The 18,740-nt window shown below is 35.5% G+C and overlaps 1 protein-coding gene across 4 annotated transcripts in view; it reads right to left on the bottom strand.

Annotated features, from left to right (window-relative positions):
- CCSER1 (coiled-coil serine rich protein 1) overlaps positions 1 to 18,740 on the bottom strand; it is a 681,310-nt gene that overhangs the window by 68,298 nt on the left and 594,272 nt on the right. Inside the window, exon 9 of one of the 4 annotated variants that reach the window (XM_087434596.1) lies at positions 1,395 to 1,694. The exons of the other annotated variants lie outside the window; for them this stretch is intronic. Within the exon in view, the coding sequence (XP_087290722.1) occupies positions 1,581 to 1,694 (114 nt within the window). The 3' untranslated portion in view covers positions 1,395 to 1,580. Of the gene's footprint in view, positions 1 to 1,394; positions 1,695 to 18,740 lie in introns of those variants that run through there. 4 annotated transcript variants of the gene reach the window in all.

Here is an 18,740-nt window from a genome sequence, read left to right as displayed (position 1 = left end):
TCCAGAGGGAGACTTGTGAGCTGCTAAGTGACAAAGGTCAAGGTCTCCCTATCAGAACCAAGGGGACACTGTCCCAGGCCATATTAGGGGCTCCCCTGATGACATGCCCATACAGCCTGTGCATACATCTGCCACAGCATTTCTCACACTGAATTGAAATAATTTATTTACTAATATATATTTATATTTCCCATAAGACTATAATGGTTTAAGTATAAGAATAATATTTTGGGGCCGGCCCAGTGGTGTAGCGGTTAAGTGCGCATGCTCCGCTTCGGCAGCCTGGTGTTCTCAGGTTTGGATCCCGGGCGCGAACCCGACACACCTCTTGACAAGCCATGCTGTGGCGGAGTCCCATATAAAGTAGAGGAAGATCGGCACAGATGTTAGCCCAGGGCCAGTCTTCCTCAGCAAAAAAGAGGAGGATTGGCATTGGATGTTAGCTCAGGGCTGATCTTCCTCACAAAAAAAAAAAAAAAAGAATCACATTTTACCCTTCTTTTGATTCCCAGGTCCTGACATAAAGTAAACATTCAATGTGTTGGTGAATGATTTAACGAATAAATACAACCTCTGATATAGCAGTTAAGAAAATATGGGTAACCAATTAAGCTGTGTGTTATAAACGTGGGAATAAGTTTCAAAAGGAATAACGACTAGTATAGAAAATTAAACCAAAATAAAATTAATAATCATATTATGTCAGAATATCTGTTTATTGTTTAAATGTAAAATATGATACAAAATTGTACCAAAAGAATCTTTGTCAAAACAACAAATTATCTAATTTAATACAATATTATTCATGGATAAAGGACTCCCCTTCCACATCTGCCTGAGAACACAGAGTTAATAAAATCTCTTTTGCTGATGTAATAGAAAATAATTAATTCCTTCATCTTAAGTTTGATTAAAATAAATTATTTCTGAAAATTTTACTCTGTATTTTATACATTATTGTTTCTTTTTTTTTTAATTGTTTGTTTATTGCAGTAACATTGGTTTATAACATTGTAAAAATTTCAGGTGTACATCATTGTACTTCTATTTCTGCATAGATTACATCATGTTCACCACCAAAATACTAATTACAACCCATCACCACACACATGTACCGAATTATCCCTTTCACCCTCCTCCCTCCCCCCTTCCCCTCTGGTAACCACCAATCCAATCTCTGTCCCTATGTGTTTGTTTATTGTTGTTATTATCTACTACTTAATGAAGGAAATCATGCGGTATTTGACCTTCTCCCTCTGACTTATTTTACTTTGCATTATACCCTCAATGTCCATCCATGATGTCACAAATGGCTGGATTTCATCGTTTCTTATGGCTGAGTAGTATTCCATTGTGTATATATACCACAGCTTCTTTATCCATTCGTCCCTTGATGGGCACTTAGGTTGCTTCCAAGTCTTGGCTATTGTGAATAACGCTGCAATGAACACAGGGGTACATGTACCTTTGCAAATTGGTGTTTTCAAGTTCTTTGGATAAATACCCAACAGTGGAATAGCTGGATCATATGGTAGTTCTATCCTTGATTTTTTGAGAAATCTCCATATTATTTCTTAAACTTAAAACCTAATAGCTTTTAGCAGTTCTAAAATGTATACACTTGGGTCAATTATTCTGGATGTTTTCATGAAGGTAACCAATGGACCATGTGTCAGTCTGCATCTTGATATAACCTAAATGCCAAAATTAATATCTCTATTAGGCAAGTCCAAATAACAATGTTAAAACAAATTTCCATACAGAAAATAATTCTATTCCAAAGACAGCAAACAGGTTTTCTGAGGATGCATACTATACCTAAACTTTCCACACCTCCCATGGCTATACACGGATACATTTCTTTAAGACAGAAAAATTTCACTTCCATTCTGAAAGGTTTCTACACACAAGCACACATACCCCTATTTAGAATGAGCACACGATCACTTTAAAGTTCTTGGGCAAGACAGTCTTCTGAAGATTATCGGAAACAAAATGATTCAATGAATTTCAAAAGACATTTATATATGAGATGATGAACTAATTCTCCATTTTTGAGTGGCTGAGTCACCTTTCAGTGTGTTGTCGAATAAACTCATAGTGTTCTACTGTGATTAGACAAAGCTCCTTTCCTTCATTTTCTTACTCTGAGCACTTACGATCAATAACACTCATAAATCACACCTTTAAAAAGATTTATAGCACTACGACACTAACTAGTCTGCATCTGTGTTGCTGCTTAGAAATGTGCTCCAGACCGAGGAAGTAACAGTGGCAAGTCTGCTGCCACCATCTGAGGTTTATCTCTAACTCCAGAAATAGGAAAATCTCCTATTCTCACAGTTGAAATAAGAAAGAACAATACACACTATAGAAATCATGACCTCTTAAAATGTTGAAGAAATGCTTTTGTTGTTGGGGAATTAAATTAAAAAAAAATAAAAACTAACCAATATGCTTAATCCTATTCTCAAACTCAGGGATTTGCTGGCCCTCCAGCCCAGGACAGTCTTTTACTGCTTGTTATGATTCTAATAACTCTCTTGTACTCCAGTCAAGTCTGCCATATATAAGAATACATGTTAGTTTTGATGGAATGAGGAACTCCTTTGTTTAAGATGAGCAGTAAGGCCAGAGTAAACATTTTAAATGAGAAGAAATGACTATCAATTTTAGGGTGAAAGAAGAGGTAAACGTGTTAGGTAATTTATGCTCACTTTTTAGCGACGTTTAGTTTCAATACACTTGTGTCATTCATTCAATAAATATTTATGAAGAGCTGACTATGTGCCAGACATTATCAGCAATCTATAACCAAATCCAGCGTACAGTCTGTTTCGGTAAATAGCATTTCATTGGGACACAGCCACATCCCTCATTTACATACTGTCTATAGCTGCTTTCAGGCCACGATGGCACAGTTTATCTGAGACAGACCACTCTATGGCCCACAAAGTCTACAACATTTGTCATCTGGCCCTTTACAGAAAAAGTCTGCTGACCCTTTGCCTAGAAACTAAGGACACATGGGTGAAATGAAACAAATCTCTCTGCTTCCTGGCACTTACATTTGGGCTGGGGTGGGTAGATATTAACTACAAGCATATAAATAAGTAAATAATATTGTGTATTAGAAGGTAACAAATACTGTGGGAGAAAGAAAACAGTAATGGGAATAGAGCATATAATGTAGGGGCATATAATGCAATTTTAAACAGGGTAGAGTAGGGGAATTTGAGAAAGCAACATTTGAGCAAATTTTTGAAGGACAAGAGGTAGTGACCACCTGAATTGGGGGAAGAATGTTCTTGTCTGAGAAGCAGCTAAGGGAAATAATCCGAAGGGAGGAGCATGCTTTGTGTGTTCATGGAAGAATAAGGAGGCTGACGTGGAGGAATAAGTGAGGGGAAAGTAGTTCTAGTAATGAGGCTCATCTTCAATGATACCAACATTTGTTACTGCCAATAATTACTGTGAAATATGAGTCAATGCCCTGGGCTTAGAAACTGTATTTTTATCATGTATGCTTAAGCAAATATAATTTAAGAACTCTGAAGTATAGTGTTAGTTTAGTAATATCTAGTTGTAATATATATCTCAATTTATATACATATATATATAAATATATATATTACTGGAAAGGAGGTTGGAATGGTGACATGATTTATAACAATGTCTTGGAGAACATCTAACATGTAATAATATATGATGTCATAGAGTGCTTGAAAAATTCACAAAATCTTGAAAGGTTTGGCTAGGGCTCAAGAGTACTGAATACATAAAAGAATACATTTTATATTATTACCGTTAAGCTTCAAGAGACTAAGCAATGTTATTAGACTCATCAGGTAGTTAAGTTTTCCTGATGGATTGCAGTAATAATCATAGAATGAAAAAAATTGGTAAAACAGATTCTATGCCTAGAGAGAGGAATATAATGTGCATTCTTCTTTAAATAGACTCACACTGTCAAGAAAATTTAAAAGATTTGTTTTAAAAAAGATTTTGTATCAAGTGGCTTGGCTAGATACACAACAAGGGGCATATGGAAAAACCAGCAAAAGATGAAGGGAAGGATAAATAAGTATCAAAAAAAGTGATTTTATGTTGGGTGTAACAAAATATGAGAAAAGTTTGACATTACATCATTAAAGATATAATCCTCCAGCAAATATTTTGATGTTGAGACAGAAAAAGGATTATTCTTAAGAATGGATCAAATGAAAAGAATTTTAAATCATATTCTAAAGTATTAAAAGCAAAATGATATCAAAAACTCAAAATATGAATGCAGGTTAATAATACTTCACATTTGCAGAGTGCTTTAGACAGTCTTAGGCAACATTGGTAAAATACCTGACTTTTAGTTTATTACCAATTTCTCCTGTGAATAAACTTTAATCCAGCAGATCAAACAACATCTGGAAATCTGTAGGTAGCAGATTTCCACTTTGGGGACCACTTTGGCAGCAAATAGCCATAGTATTAAAAGCACACTGTTTTTCATTGACTCATTTAATCCATACCACAGAAGTATGAAGTAGATACTATTATTACCTCTATGCCACAGATGAGAAAACTGAGGAAATGAGATGTTAAGTGATTTGCCCAAGGTCATAACAAATAATAAATGGTGGAAAATTGGGCCTTAAACTGTTCAGTGCAGCTCCCAAGGACCCACGCTTATTAACCCACATTGACTTGTTAAGAGATGCCAGTCCCTTGAACTTATAAAGTCTAGAAATAATCTTCAGATGTTCACTCAACCTAAAATCTTACTTTTATTTCAGGATATCATAATTTTTTGGCGGGAAGACACAAGCAATTTCATAGCCTATTAGGCAGAAGTCTCCTCATACACATCTCTTGGGTATTATACAAAGTGAGCATATAATTTATTATGAAAACTGTTACATTTTTGAGCATGGGAAAGAGGACTATTACTAAAGATGGAATAATGACTTGGTGATCAGGCATTGTCTTTGGTAAACCAGAATGCAGTCACACTAGACATGAGTGTCTTGGAATGACCCATTCCCTTCTGGAACTAATTCTGTAAGAACCCCCACCCTTACCCTACAGTGGGCAGTGTCCTTCATGTCTCTCTCTTTCCTGTAGGGACTATTTTCCCTCAGGTTGAGCCCATTTCTTGCTATTTCCTACTTCATTTTCTGATGGTTCTCTTTGATGATCAGGCATCTCAGCCCAGTTCCCACAGTGTCTTCTCTGTACGTCCAAAGCCATGTAAGTGAGCATAAGTGATGCCATCTTGTTACACCAGATGGCCCCACCCCTCCTCCCTGTGACTGTTCGCTGCTCTGCACGTACTCCAAAAAATTCACATGCTCTCCTGACTTATGGCCTCCGCTCATGTTTGTACTCCCCTTGATAAATCAAAAACTTTGTTCTAGGAGTTTTTCTCCAGAAACAGGCTGACCAAAGGTGGGAAACACACCTACAAGGTATCCATCACAGCTGACAGAAGAATAGAATAATATCATGCCTGGAGCTCATCATGCCTGGAGACCAACATCCCTGGATCCCCACCTTACTGCCCATTTTCCCTATATAACTGCCTCAAGATTCTGTAATCTTTGAAGATGCATTTTTGAGACATTAGACATCTGTCTTCCGATTTGCTGGCTAATCTAATTAAACTTTGTTTCTTGATCTCTAACTTGTTGTGATTAATTGGCTCAGATCTCAGTGAGCAGAGGGAGCCCATTGCTTGGTATCAGCCACACCCCATTTGGCACCCCAAAATTCCTCCTCCTCTTTCAGACTCTAATGCTTATCTAAAATAGACTGGTTTCCTGTACAACCCAGATGTTGGTTTCATCCCTGGGGTCATCATTTCTGTACCTACGTTGCCTCCATGTTCCTGCTAGTTTCCTATTTATTCCTCCTCTCCCTGAGAAGAACAACTGAATCCCAACAAGCAAAGAGATGACTCCATTCAGCCATAGAGCTAACCCAATCAAGGATTTAGAGTTTAAGCATACAAAAAAACCAAAACCCAGAAACCTCACATTTCCTGTCTAACTTGCTCCTTGGAGAAAAAATACCAAGAGTGTTAACAACATAATTAATTTTTTTTTTTTTTGTGAGGAAGATCAGCCCTGAGCTAACATCCGTGCTAATCCTCCTCTTTTTACTGAGGAAGACCGGCCCTGAGCTAACATCTATTGCCAATCCTCCTCTTTTTTTTCCCTTCTTCTCCCCAAAGCCCCAGTAGATAGTTGTATGTCATAGCTGCACATCCTTCTAGTTGCTGTACGTGGGATGCGGCCTCAGCCTGGCCGGACAAGTGATGTGTCGGTTTGCGCCAGGGATCCGAAGCTGGGCCGCCAGCAGCGGAGTGTGAGCACCAAACCGCTAAGCCACGGGGCGGGCCCAACATTATTAATTTAATTACTAATAATTTTTTTTAAAGACAGGAGAAAAATGCTTGCAAAATACAGCTTTTTAAAAGATGTTTTAAATAAGAAACTGGTGATGTTATATTGACTAACAAACTAGTATGATGAAGACTAGTGGGGTGGAGTAATTAATGTTTACTGAGCACTCACTAATGCCAAACATCATTTTTTAATGGGAAAAAAAGAGAAACCATTAAATAGGCTAACATTCAGGAGAAAGGAAATGCAAAAAGGACAGAAGTTATGTAGATTAAATACAAGAAGTTCCTATTTGTGACACCTGCCCAAATTCTCATTCACTGGGCAAGTCACAGGAACTGGCAAGAGCAACCACATTCTTTCTACTTAAGAGTTTTCTTGCGTTATCTTGAGGATGAACAGAGTACCTGGACAACCCTCAAATAGAGATAATACAGTTTCTACTTGATTTATAATGTAATAAAATTCAATGTAGCTTTTAAAATTCTCCAGAGTAGCCAGACACCTGGGCAAAGGAAAAAACTGACACCATAAGTAGTTCTAATACAAAACGCATCCTGACCCAGACTACGTCAGGGAATACACGCAGGGATATTTTATTTTTCATTAAGCATTGATTTTTATGTTTGTTCCTGCCCTCGCCCCCAAATATTCCTGATTTCTTGTCTTAGGAATGAGTTATCTAAGTCACAAACTAAAATTTTGATAATAAATGTTATTCTTGAGAAGGCATGCATCATTCTTGTTTCTATACTAGCTACAGAGGTTTTTAGACACTAACCGTATCTTCCAAGGGGGAAGAAAAGCATCATTTAGTGATAACTGACTCTAACTGCTGACTCAGCATCTCTAGGATACAGGTGAAACTCTCAATCCGGAAGTGCCAGAGGCATTTTAGAGCTGTGAGTAATCGGGTAGTCTGCCTAATTTATGTAACGATTACACAGTAGCATGGTACCCATTGTCATTTTTAAAAGTTTAAGAGGTTGAAAACAAAAAATTCTGCTTTCCCATTAACCCAGATGCCACTTCACCAACTGAAAAATGAATTTACTCTCTCATGAGAAATGCCACAACTGCCATGGAAATTCACGGTGACTTGCAGACAGGGTTATAACTATTAAAAAAAGAAATGTAAGAGGCTTTACAGCTTTCACCGATGAGGATGTTTCTTTCTGCAACATAATGTCCCTTTGTTGATCAGCTTTAAGTCTCACACATGGGCACTTTAGCCAATGAAGACATAAAATATAGGAACTATAAAACATTTTGAACATTGACATTTTAAATTATTTTTTTTTAGTACTCATAAAAACTTACTCCTGGGGCCGGCCCTGTGGCGTAGAGGTTAAGTGTGTGAGCTCCACTGCCAGCAGCCCAGGTTTGGATCCTGGGCACACACTTATGCACCGCTTGTCAGGCCATGCTGTGGCGGCGTCCCATATAAAGTGGAGGAAGATGGGCACAGATGTTAGCCCAGGGCCAGTCTTCCTCAGCAAAAAGAGGAAGATTGGCATGGATGTTAGTTTAGGGCTGATCTTCCTTACAAAAAAAAAAAAAAAAACACTTACCCCTGAGTTGGCTGAAATTCAGAGCTGTCTTCTTCAGTTCATCAGATACTTAGTGGGAGGATGTAATCACAAAGCTAGAAAAATGTGAAACACTCCACGCTACACATCTTAGGCTAATCATAATGTAGAAAAGTTCTTCAAGGATTTGAGCACACAGCACTTCATAAATAGTACCGCTACCAATTAATTTCTCTAAAATGAAGATTACAGATTTCCCATGGAGAAACTAATGTCATAGAGTCAACCTCTTTTGTAATAGAAAATGGTTATTTTGTCTCCTTTCTAATTCTGAATTAAGATACAACCTTTCTTCTCATTCTTCTCCACCCACACACATTTAATATTCGATGTTGGTAGAACTGATTTAAATTTTTTCTCTCTAGTAAAATGAAGGATTCTCTCCTCTACTAAATTAAATAAATGATGCTCATTTTAACAGCAGATTTAATAAAATAATAAACCTCAAGTTACCAAAGCAGCAGAGATCAAAAGGATGCTTTATAGAACATATGTCACATTATATATTTTTATATGTATTGTATAATATATATTGTATCATTATACTATTATATTTTTATAACTTATTATATTGTGTTATATCACTATATTATTATAATTCCAGTCATGTGTCACTTAAGGATGCGGATACATTCTGAGAAATGTGTCATTAGGCAATTTTGTTGTTGTGTGAACATCACAGAGTATACTTACATAAACCTAGATGGTATAGCCTACTAAATACCTAGGGTATATGGTACTAATCTTATGGGACCACCATCATATATGCAGTCCATCATCGACCAGAACATCATTATGCAACGCATGACTGTAATTTCAATCCAAGTTCCTAACTCAAAACCAGAGTATTGGCTAGTGACTATAAGATAGAATAAAGAGACAGTTATGTATCAGTCTTATATACACTTCCCTTTGGGGAAACCATTTTCTTTCTCTTATAGTGTTCCTATTAAGCTTAGTTTTTAAAGTATGAACTTCTACTCTTTTGGAAGAATGGGAGAAGGATTTCCAGTCTTTATTCTATCCTCCTAACCTACGCTTCAACAACAGAAAAGAAATGTCTTATCTAGTTGGTGAGATTGGGCAAAAGCATGAAATATGGGAAGCTCAGCCTTTCCAACAGTCTCTCTTTCGAGATAATCTGATCTATTGATGTGGGCTTTCTCCTCCTTCCACGTAAACATCCTTGGACCAGGGCTTAGGGCCTGCCTCTAGAAGCAAGTCTTCCTTCTTTGTGGTGCCACTCTTGGGCCTTGGGTGTGATGCAGCAATGAGTTTGCAGCAAGTTTAGTCAGCATATGTTCTACAGATCTGTTATAGACTAAATGCTTGTGTCTCCCCATAATTCATATACTGAAATCTAATCCCCAAAGTGATGCTTTACGGAGGTGGGGCCTTTGGGAGGTAATTAAATCATGAGAGCAGAACTCTCAGGAATGGGATTAAAGTCATTAATCCCACCTAGGCCAGAGAGCTAGCTTCCTCTCTTTCTGCCATGTAAAAATACAACTAGAAGTCATCAGTCTACAACCTGGAAGACAGCCCTTACTAGAACCCAACCATCCTGGAGCCCTGATCTCCAGAACTGTGAGAGATAAATGCTTGTTGTTTATAAGCCACCCAGTCTGTGGTATTTTGTTATAAGATCTAAGGCATATGGAGGGCACAGGTCCACGCCCTATCCCATGTTTAGATTTCAATTTTTTCAGACCTTGTAGTCGGAGCTGTATGAAAAGTTTACTCACATTTATTTAAACATGTTCTACTTACTTAAATCTATGCTCATACACATGTTTGATGAACAGATATTTTTAGGTGTGTTATAAGCTTAACCAAGAAATTTATTATGTGATATTAGCTGCTTATATGTGTTATTTTAGATTCCTCATCTAGATTATAGACTCCTTCTTGAACAAAGATGATAATATTTCTCAAAGCACTTAGCAATATGGAAGACACACAAAATGCTTGGCAGTTCACAGGCTGAAAGCCATTGAGCAGTTCATACAAATTAAACTCAAATATGTATTTAACGTACAAAATAGTTAATTTAATTTAAAATATTCCAATAATTTAATTATTGGACAACTGAATTAAATTGCACAACTAAAATATTTTTATATAATTACATAAGTTTATAGTGTCAGTTCTATCCTAATGATGAAAATATTCCATGAGAACTCATTTACCAGAAAAATTATTCATTTTCTTGAAGTTCAAAAATATACTAACTGATATGATTTATTTTCCTATATAGATATGTATACCCTATACAACATTACCATGTTAGTATTTAGAAATCTTTATTTAAATTTTGATAGACTAAAAGGATTAGATCGTCTGCCAGTATCTCCAGGAGTATGTCAGAGAGGGCCGAGAAGGAAAGAGGAGCTACACGGCAGGGCTTGTGAGCCAAGGAAGCTCAGTAGAATGTGTGTCTGCTCATTCATTTTAAGTTATAAACAAAAACTTTTCTCTAGTTTCTGACATTTGACTACTAATCCTTCATCAGGATGACAGACTCGAAGGTTAGCTTGATTTAAATTTCTGTTCTGTGTGCTTACTGATTACGTTCCTATTCATCAATATCAGAAAGGTAACAGAATGAGGGGCATGGATGAAAATGGATGAAATTCTGTCAATTTTATATTTACCTAAAAATGTTCTACCCAATAGTACCATACAATTTACACATATAGAATATCAAAAATTTCATGCCAGGTCAGAACAGAAGTCTACTATCTCAGAATGTTGGGAAGGTGACCAAAATGGGACTGTTTCCCCTGAATTCCTGAAATACCCTTAAGTCATATATGAGAGCACTAATTTTAAAAGGCAGAGTCCCTTTCACTGCATTCTAGGCTTAATTCCGTAAAGTGGAGTCGTTAGAAAATTAGGAAACACGCACTGTTATGTCCCAGACCTTGTGGTGCCTGTAATAAGGCAAACATTTCACAATGGCATATGATTCTCTAGACTGCAGCAAAATTCTCCCAGATGTCTTGCAGACAATTAAAACAATCTGGCATAATCTATTTCAACTTGGCAAAATTAAAACTATATTCTAGTTGGATATGTCTCTCTGGGAAAATTCGGTTTTCCTAAGCTGTCATCTTTGATGAGAGTTCCAGGCGCTGCTGACAAAGCATTAGATGTTATCAATGATGTACGGAGAAAGAAAAGAAAATGTCTTGCAACCAGATTTAAATAAAATACGCTCAGGGGGCAAATCCCATGTATCAACACACAGTGATTCTACGCATATCACTGAACTGGGATTACAGTCTTGCAGGGTGGTCTCATGGCTCCATGGTAATAAATACTTCACACCATAAAAGAGGCCTTAAATGTTAGGCAGCCAACATGTCTAATATCATTGTATTTTAGAAGTTCAAATATAAAGATGTAATCAGTTGCATTAGTTTGGAAAAAGGTAAAATTAAAATCCTAAGAAAAAATGTTGATAGATGCCAAATGGAAAAGGTACTTTAAAATATCAGAAGCAGTTGAAAAAATGACATATCATGTTTAATACAGAAACAATTCTTGATTTGCACTAGTGATAAACACTTGAAAATTATCCACTAATACTCCTAGAATGGAATTAACTTTTTTCCCTGCACTGTAATTAGCCAAGGAATCTTAACAGGAAAAGGAAGAGTGAACTGAAACTATTAATTCAAGTAGCATCTAACATCAATGTGGTGTTTAGTATCAATAATTCTTTCAGCGTACTGAGGTACTAATATTCAACTTACCCTTTGAGAATCATGCATGAAATCCTAGTGACTTAAAAAAGTTGACCCTTAGCAAGAAATAAATTATTCACTTTAGAGTTCACCCTGATCATTAATAATCACCTTGTGAACACTGGGAAGGGAATTAGGCATGTGACTTCCATAAGGGCAAACTGACAGTGATCTTACAGAGAACTTCCTTTAAACTGTGGAAACACACAAAAATTCATTGAGAGCTGCAAATATAACGCATTGAAGGGTTTACTTGTTTATTTCAATTGAGAAATTAGGAATTTATTTTGCCTACTTTGAATAACATATTCATTTATTCATTAAATACACATTTGAGTGCTTATGGGTCACGCACTGTTTCATGGACTGGTTCTTAATACTGAGAACTGAGTGGCAATGAACAAATGAAATGTCTTTATAGGGATACACTTAGTCATTTCTTATTGCCAAGAAAAAAAGTCCCAAGGAATAATGAGGGTTATTAGTAGTCTCCATAACTTCAGAGACCACTTTACACTGTCCTTGTGTTAAAGAGAGGAGAACTAGCTCCTTAGTTATTGGAAAAGCACTGAATAATGAAAGATATGTTGTCTTGAAAGCTACAATAAGTGCACAACATCTTCCCGTTTCCCCAAAGATGGAGTATGAATAGGAGAAAATGTACTTAGTTTATCAGTAGGTTTGGATCTTCCCATTTATACACAGAAAGTGTATTCTTTACAAAAAGATTAATATTTTACCTGTGGAAGAACACTATAAATAAGTTGCAATTTCATTGTTCCATAATATTTTGTTCGAGTACATACCATTTAGTTCTGGAAGGACAGATCTGTAAAGTGTTGGGGAAATCTGGCCTTGTCAGTGCCCTTTGGTGTGAATTTTTAGTAGTTAAATGCTTCTGAGTAAAATAAGAATATGAAAATTTTTTGCAGATTTTGGAACTGACGAAAGGAATAATGTTCCCTTGCCTAATGACAGGTATGATATGTTTCCAGAAAGCAGTACTTCTTTTCTTTATGGATCTCTAAGCTAGGGCACTTTGGTAACCATACGTCAGGATACATAATGAGAGAAAAATCATTGGACAAGGAAAAAAGTCTACTCAAAGCAATTAACATGCTTGTTTAAGCTCTGTAGTTTTAAAGAACCAGAAAACTTTTTACACATAGTAAACACTGAAGCTTCATTCGTTTATATAGTTTGCCCATTTGCTATGACTCAGAAAAATATTGCCCTAGTTTTGGTTATATTATAAAATGTATATCTACATCTATAGCTTTAGCTGAATATATGCAACTAAAATCAAGAATTTTCTATTTATTTGCAGATATTTCCAGTAGGGAGAGAAAACTTAGAGTCACTAAAATTTCATTTTGTTTCAAGAAAAGCATCCATTTACTATATGCTTATTTTAATATACAATTGACAAAAAAAAAATTACTAGTAACCATGTACTTATACCACTGAATTAGAAAAAAGTTAAGTAGTTAAATGGTAACAACTAATGCTTGTAAAAAAGGATGTCTTACCCTTTACTCCAGTAATGTTGCTTTTGAGAATTTATTTTAAGAAAAATAATTAGACATATAAAATATATTTAATATATAATTACGAAAAAATCAGAGTACAAAATATGTAGTTATTATCATTTCAACTATATAAAAAAGGGGGAAAACTCCTGATTTTTTCCCAAAAGAATTATGTTGGGGTAGTGGAATAATGGGTAACATATGTTTTTTTCTCTTCTGCCATGAGATAACTTTCATTAAAAACAGACTTCAAAAATATAGTCTAAAATAAATTTTACCTAAAATTTAGTCAAGGTTATCATTTTATGTAAAAAAAAATACCCTCCATTACAATACACAAATAGTGAGACTTCAAGAAGCAGCATTGTTGTTGATATAATATTAGACAGCTGTGTTCATAAAGTTTCAAGGATGAAATGAAGCGTTATTCACCCAACCTTAAGTTCAATTACATCGATGGATGACACTAAACTTGCCAAGTGTCTGCCTCTTGCAACATATTGGAGATAAACAAATCATATAGCCAATCTTGAGCAGTGTAACAGGCATGGCATCATCTTTCTAGTAGCCTATTTTTGCTAAAACAAATATGCCTATTGTGACAAAGTTCAGAGGAGGAAAAAAAATGTATAGACTTTCATCCATGGAAAATTATATAATGATATAGTTTTCTTAAATGACGGATTATAACAAGACAGGCTATACACTCCAAAATCTCAGTGTAAAAAATGATAGAGAACTATGAATAGTGCCTATTATTTTTAATTGAAAAGGTCAGATTAGCTAGGAAGTGAAAATCAATAAGTAAATACCTTTTCAATTGATTCTATCCTACCTCCCCTCCTCCAAAATTTGGCATCTCTTTGCACATCCAGCGTGAAGGAGTCAGTCTTAAGCAAAGGCAGGGCAGCACCACCTCAAGCATCCTTCAGTCTCACATCTGCTGCTCAGTAGCCGATGGAAAAGTTCATTAATTGTGTGAACCTTAGTTTCTCTGTTTGCAATGCAGTGAGAATGACAACAAAACCGACATAATTCACAGAGTAGTTGGGAACAGTAAATGGAATACAGGATGAGTAAGAATAAAAACTAAAATAAACAAAGAACAAGGGAGGAGGAGCTTACATGGACTGGACATCTATTATGTTGACATTACATGTTTTACTTCTCCACGTTTCTTATTAGAATTCACATCACTTTTTTTAATAGTAATTTATTTAGTATTGCTACCAAACTAGTTTGCTCACAGGTGTAGGACAACTGACAAAAGTCATGCATTTGAAGGGAAAGAAAGGGTGGGTACAGCAGCCTCAAACCCTGGAAGCCTTTAAATACTGAATCAAATTAATCTTGGGTGGCTGGCAAATAAACCAAGAGCTGTGAAATGTACTAGGAATTGAGAATTTAATATAAGGAATATTGGCCATTGTGTCTGGGAAATTATATAAGAATTTTAAGGAGCTCTCATTCCAAAGCAACCAAGTTCCACAAACTTCAATAGCTCTGACATCCCTATAACCACTGACTTGCTATGGGCTCTGTTTTCTTTGTTCCTCTCAGCCTGGCACTCCACCAGTCTGTGCACGGGACAAATAGTGAGAAATATTTGATTTAAGGACCATTGCAGTGAAGCACTTTTTGCCTCTCCATAACAAACATAGTCAAATTTAATTTATACATGCATCGATTCTTTAAATGACATCCTGTAGTTCTGTAACTCTGAGCCATTTAACATCTTTAAGCCTTAACTTGCTCGATTATTAAGAAAAAAATATGACTAAGGGTCATGTGAGATACATAAGCAAATTGCCTAGCGTTGTATTGACACACGGTATAGGCACATATTTGCCTCATGTACGTCTCAGTCTTTCGTACTTTCACAAACATAGGTTACAAATATGTTTGTCATTTTAAGTTAATTTTTACTCTTCCATTTACACTTAGGTTTTACAGCAGCCATTCTTTCTCTGGTAGCATTAACTTCCTAGCCATAGCTACTTTCTATTACTAATTGTTCACATAATAGACCATTACTTCTAAAAAATTAGCTTAAGAGAGCCATCTAATTGTTTTATTGCATCAAATGCTTTTTCTTGTAAAAACGAGGAGAAGCAGACTACATTAGCACTACCTAAATTTCTGCAAAAATTTTTCATTGTTCTGTTGAATGCTGTTTCCTTGGTTTTTCTTTGAGTGTGACAGAGGAGCACACAGGAGGGCACTTATGCCCAAGCTTCCTGGTGGGAAAGACGCCTGGTTAAATTTTGAATCCTCTTTTTTATTCCTTATAGAAGGAATCCTCGTTTTTATTCCTTATAGAACTTAAAATAATCCTAGAAACAGCTCAAATAGTTGGGAAGTGAGATGGTACTACATTATGAAAAACCATCTCCAGCTCATTCATTCATGTGTTGTTCATCAACTGAATGAAATAATTCTGTCAGCAGATGACATCAGATACTCACTGATGTTTGTTTGGATTAGTGGGTTTGCTCACTTTCGGCAATCCCTTCAGTCGGTGGTGTTTGACTGACTATGGTAGATTCATTGATACGAACTACATATGTGTGAGTATATAGATATTGTATTGACACACATATATAGACATAGAGATACACTGAAGATCATGAAAAAACATTTGTTTTCTTAGCTTTTAGATAAGATAGATTTTTCTCTCTTCCTGTCTTCATCACTCATGACGACACCAAGCCATGATTTTACAAGAACTTTTTAAAAATGGGCTTCATTTAGTGTCCTTACTCAGATGCAGGGAATGTCCATGAAAAAGGACATGGAAACAGAAATGCCTTTAAATGTGTCTGTGACGCCCCACGCCCTTTCTGAGGGAAGCCGCCATGCTCTCCACCAGGCAGTGAGAAGTTGCTGTAGGTGATTGCTCTGATATCAGTCTTCCTGTTTTGTATCACACAACTCGGTACCCCAACCACCCAAGTCTGACTGCTACTACCAGGCTAAGCAATCAATAAACAGGAGCTGTTGTTTTTGTTATGGTATCGATACGAAGCCAAGGAGAATTGTGGTGTCCTATTGTACAGCACTAACCTCATCACTTTGTAATTTATGATGTAGTAGGGGGAAAAACATGTTCATGGAGTCAGACAGACTTTGCTTCAAATCCTAATTCTATCACTTATTATGCAGACCTGAACGGATCACTTAATCCCTCTGAATATCAGTTTTATTATAGATAAACTGGAAGCAATAGTGTGCACTTCTAAATTTTATTATAAAAATTAAAGGCAATAATAAACCTAAAGCATTCATACACACACATCTACACACATATAACAAATACATGCGTGTGTGCACACACACAACATGTATATATTATCCTTTTGCATATTATTTACTACCCCAGTAATTCAGAACATGATTTGTATATATATATTTTTTTCCTAATTCTAAGCCTGTGGCTATCTTTATGTCCAGTTGACTTCTTAAATAGTTTTATTTGGTAAATTACTCTAAGCACTGGAATCTTGATTGGTATAATAAAACAAATAATAAAAGAATGAAGGGAAAACTACTAAATTATATGACATACCTTATAGACTAAATGAAAAATATCTCACAACTTTACGTATAATTCCAGCTATATATTATATATATTTGGCCATCACATGGCTACATGTTCCTTTTAAAACCTATGTATGTCTTAAAGGTGAACATCTTCGTACCGGCATTTAAATCACCACAATTATTTCCCTATATCCATGCCATAGTGTGACAACACTTCGTGATAAAGACTTAAACAAATATGTAGGATTGCCAAGGCAAGTGAGGTAGAATATTAAAGATTATATCTTTTTGGCAGCTCTTCATCAGGGTACTGGAGTGTGTAAGGAACTGGAGGCTAATCCCCATTATGTATCATAGGATATTGTCACATCTACACTGTACATCTGTCCCACGGACCTCACAGGGAGAGTAATTACTGCTGAGATAAGCCTTTTCTGGAATTCATGCAATTAATTTGCCTGAACAAAGGAAAGTAGCCTGACACTTGAATAATGTTTAAGTATACCTAATCTATTTCTTTTCTGTTCTTAATGTTACCTAATATGAGAAAGAAAGAGGATTTGAAAGTACTTACAGCTGTCTGTTCTTGGGTAAATCATCCATGGGCCTGTAATATTCCATCTTAAAATGACTGGCATGAAATACTACCATAAATTATAATGGAATGTAGAGCAAGCGGGGAATTACTTTTAAGATGAATTCAGGATACAATTTTCATGCAAAAAGAATGTTTCTCTTGTCAAGTGAGAATTATTCTGTTATTAAAGCTTCAAGGGCATACAATTTTATTCAATTTGAATCCTGAATATATTTTTAAACCACATCAAAATTACTCTTCTCTCCAGATTCTTGATAAAGTGCTATTTAGCCATATGTATTTCCTAGTCAGAGTCTTTTATTTTTAGCTCCCCCTTTTTTATTATTCATAGTAACCTGATTACACATAATGCTACACTTTCAGTTCTTCAATTGCCTTCAATTTTTCAAAATTCATCAATTCTACACATGCCTTTACGCAGCCCCATGCTTTGCTATTCAAATACTAAAAGATGAGCTGAGAGCTTAGCTTACATTTAAATAAAGTAAATGGCATTTTAAAAGGCTGGGCAAAAATGATTGTTTACATGTTTACTTACACTCAAGCAAGAATATAATTTTCAATATTTGCTTTGAATGAGAACAAAGAAGGTTGAACAACACTAAAAGGGATATATATTTTTTTAAACTTCTTTTTGTGATCTGGCTTTCTCGAGTTAGTTTGTACATTGCAGGAGGAAGAGGTGTTCAACGCAGTGATGTACCTATCAATTGGATACCTGGCGTGGATCATTTTTAAAACTTTCCTCTTCTATAAGAAAAACTTACTTTAAATAATAATCATGACATAAGATGAATATTAGTAATGGCCAGAGAAGAAATGCAGCTAGTAAAACTTTGTTGTATTGAATTTTGTAATATGATTATGTAAAAAAATAATGTTTTAATAAACACAATATTCGTTTAATAACAGTTTGCAAAAGATACAAATTTAGGCAACTACGCAATTGTGCCCTGATGTAACGTTCTTTATTAATGCATTAGTTTTAAAACATATAATTAAAATGAAACATAAATTTAAAATGAAAAATAAAGTTTAGAATTGAAGACATTAAAATTCAGTAAAATATTCAATACACGAACTAAAATTTGCAAGTATTTCCCCCAAAAATATATACCTCACAGTTCTCCCTCTATTTGTTTAAATCTTAAATAAATACTCCAAATGGTCACATCAAATGACAGAATTAAGTCACTCTTTCTTTCATCTTTACAATAACTATGCTCTCATTGCTTATTTTGAATTTTTGTTGAATATATTAATAGGTAGCACAGGAGTTAGAAACAGACACCGAGCTTAAAGCTCGCTGGAGGATTCTGAACTGCTAAGTCTCTGTG

This window comes from Ceratotherium simum, chromosome 8, assembly GCF_057802395.1.
Source record: "Ceratotherium simum simum isolate JZ-2026a chromosome 8, ASM5780239v1, whole genome shotgun sequence".
In the NCBI taxonomy this organism is placed as follows: domain Eukaryota; kingdom Metazoa; phylum Chordata; class Mammalia; order Perissodactyla; family Rhinocerotidae; genus Ceratotherium; species Ceratotherium simum.
Note: the sequence above shows the minus strand (reverse complement) of the source record. Positions and strands in the feature narration are given on the sequence as shown.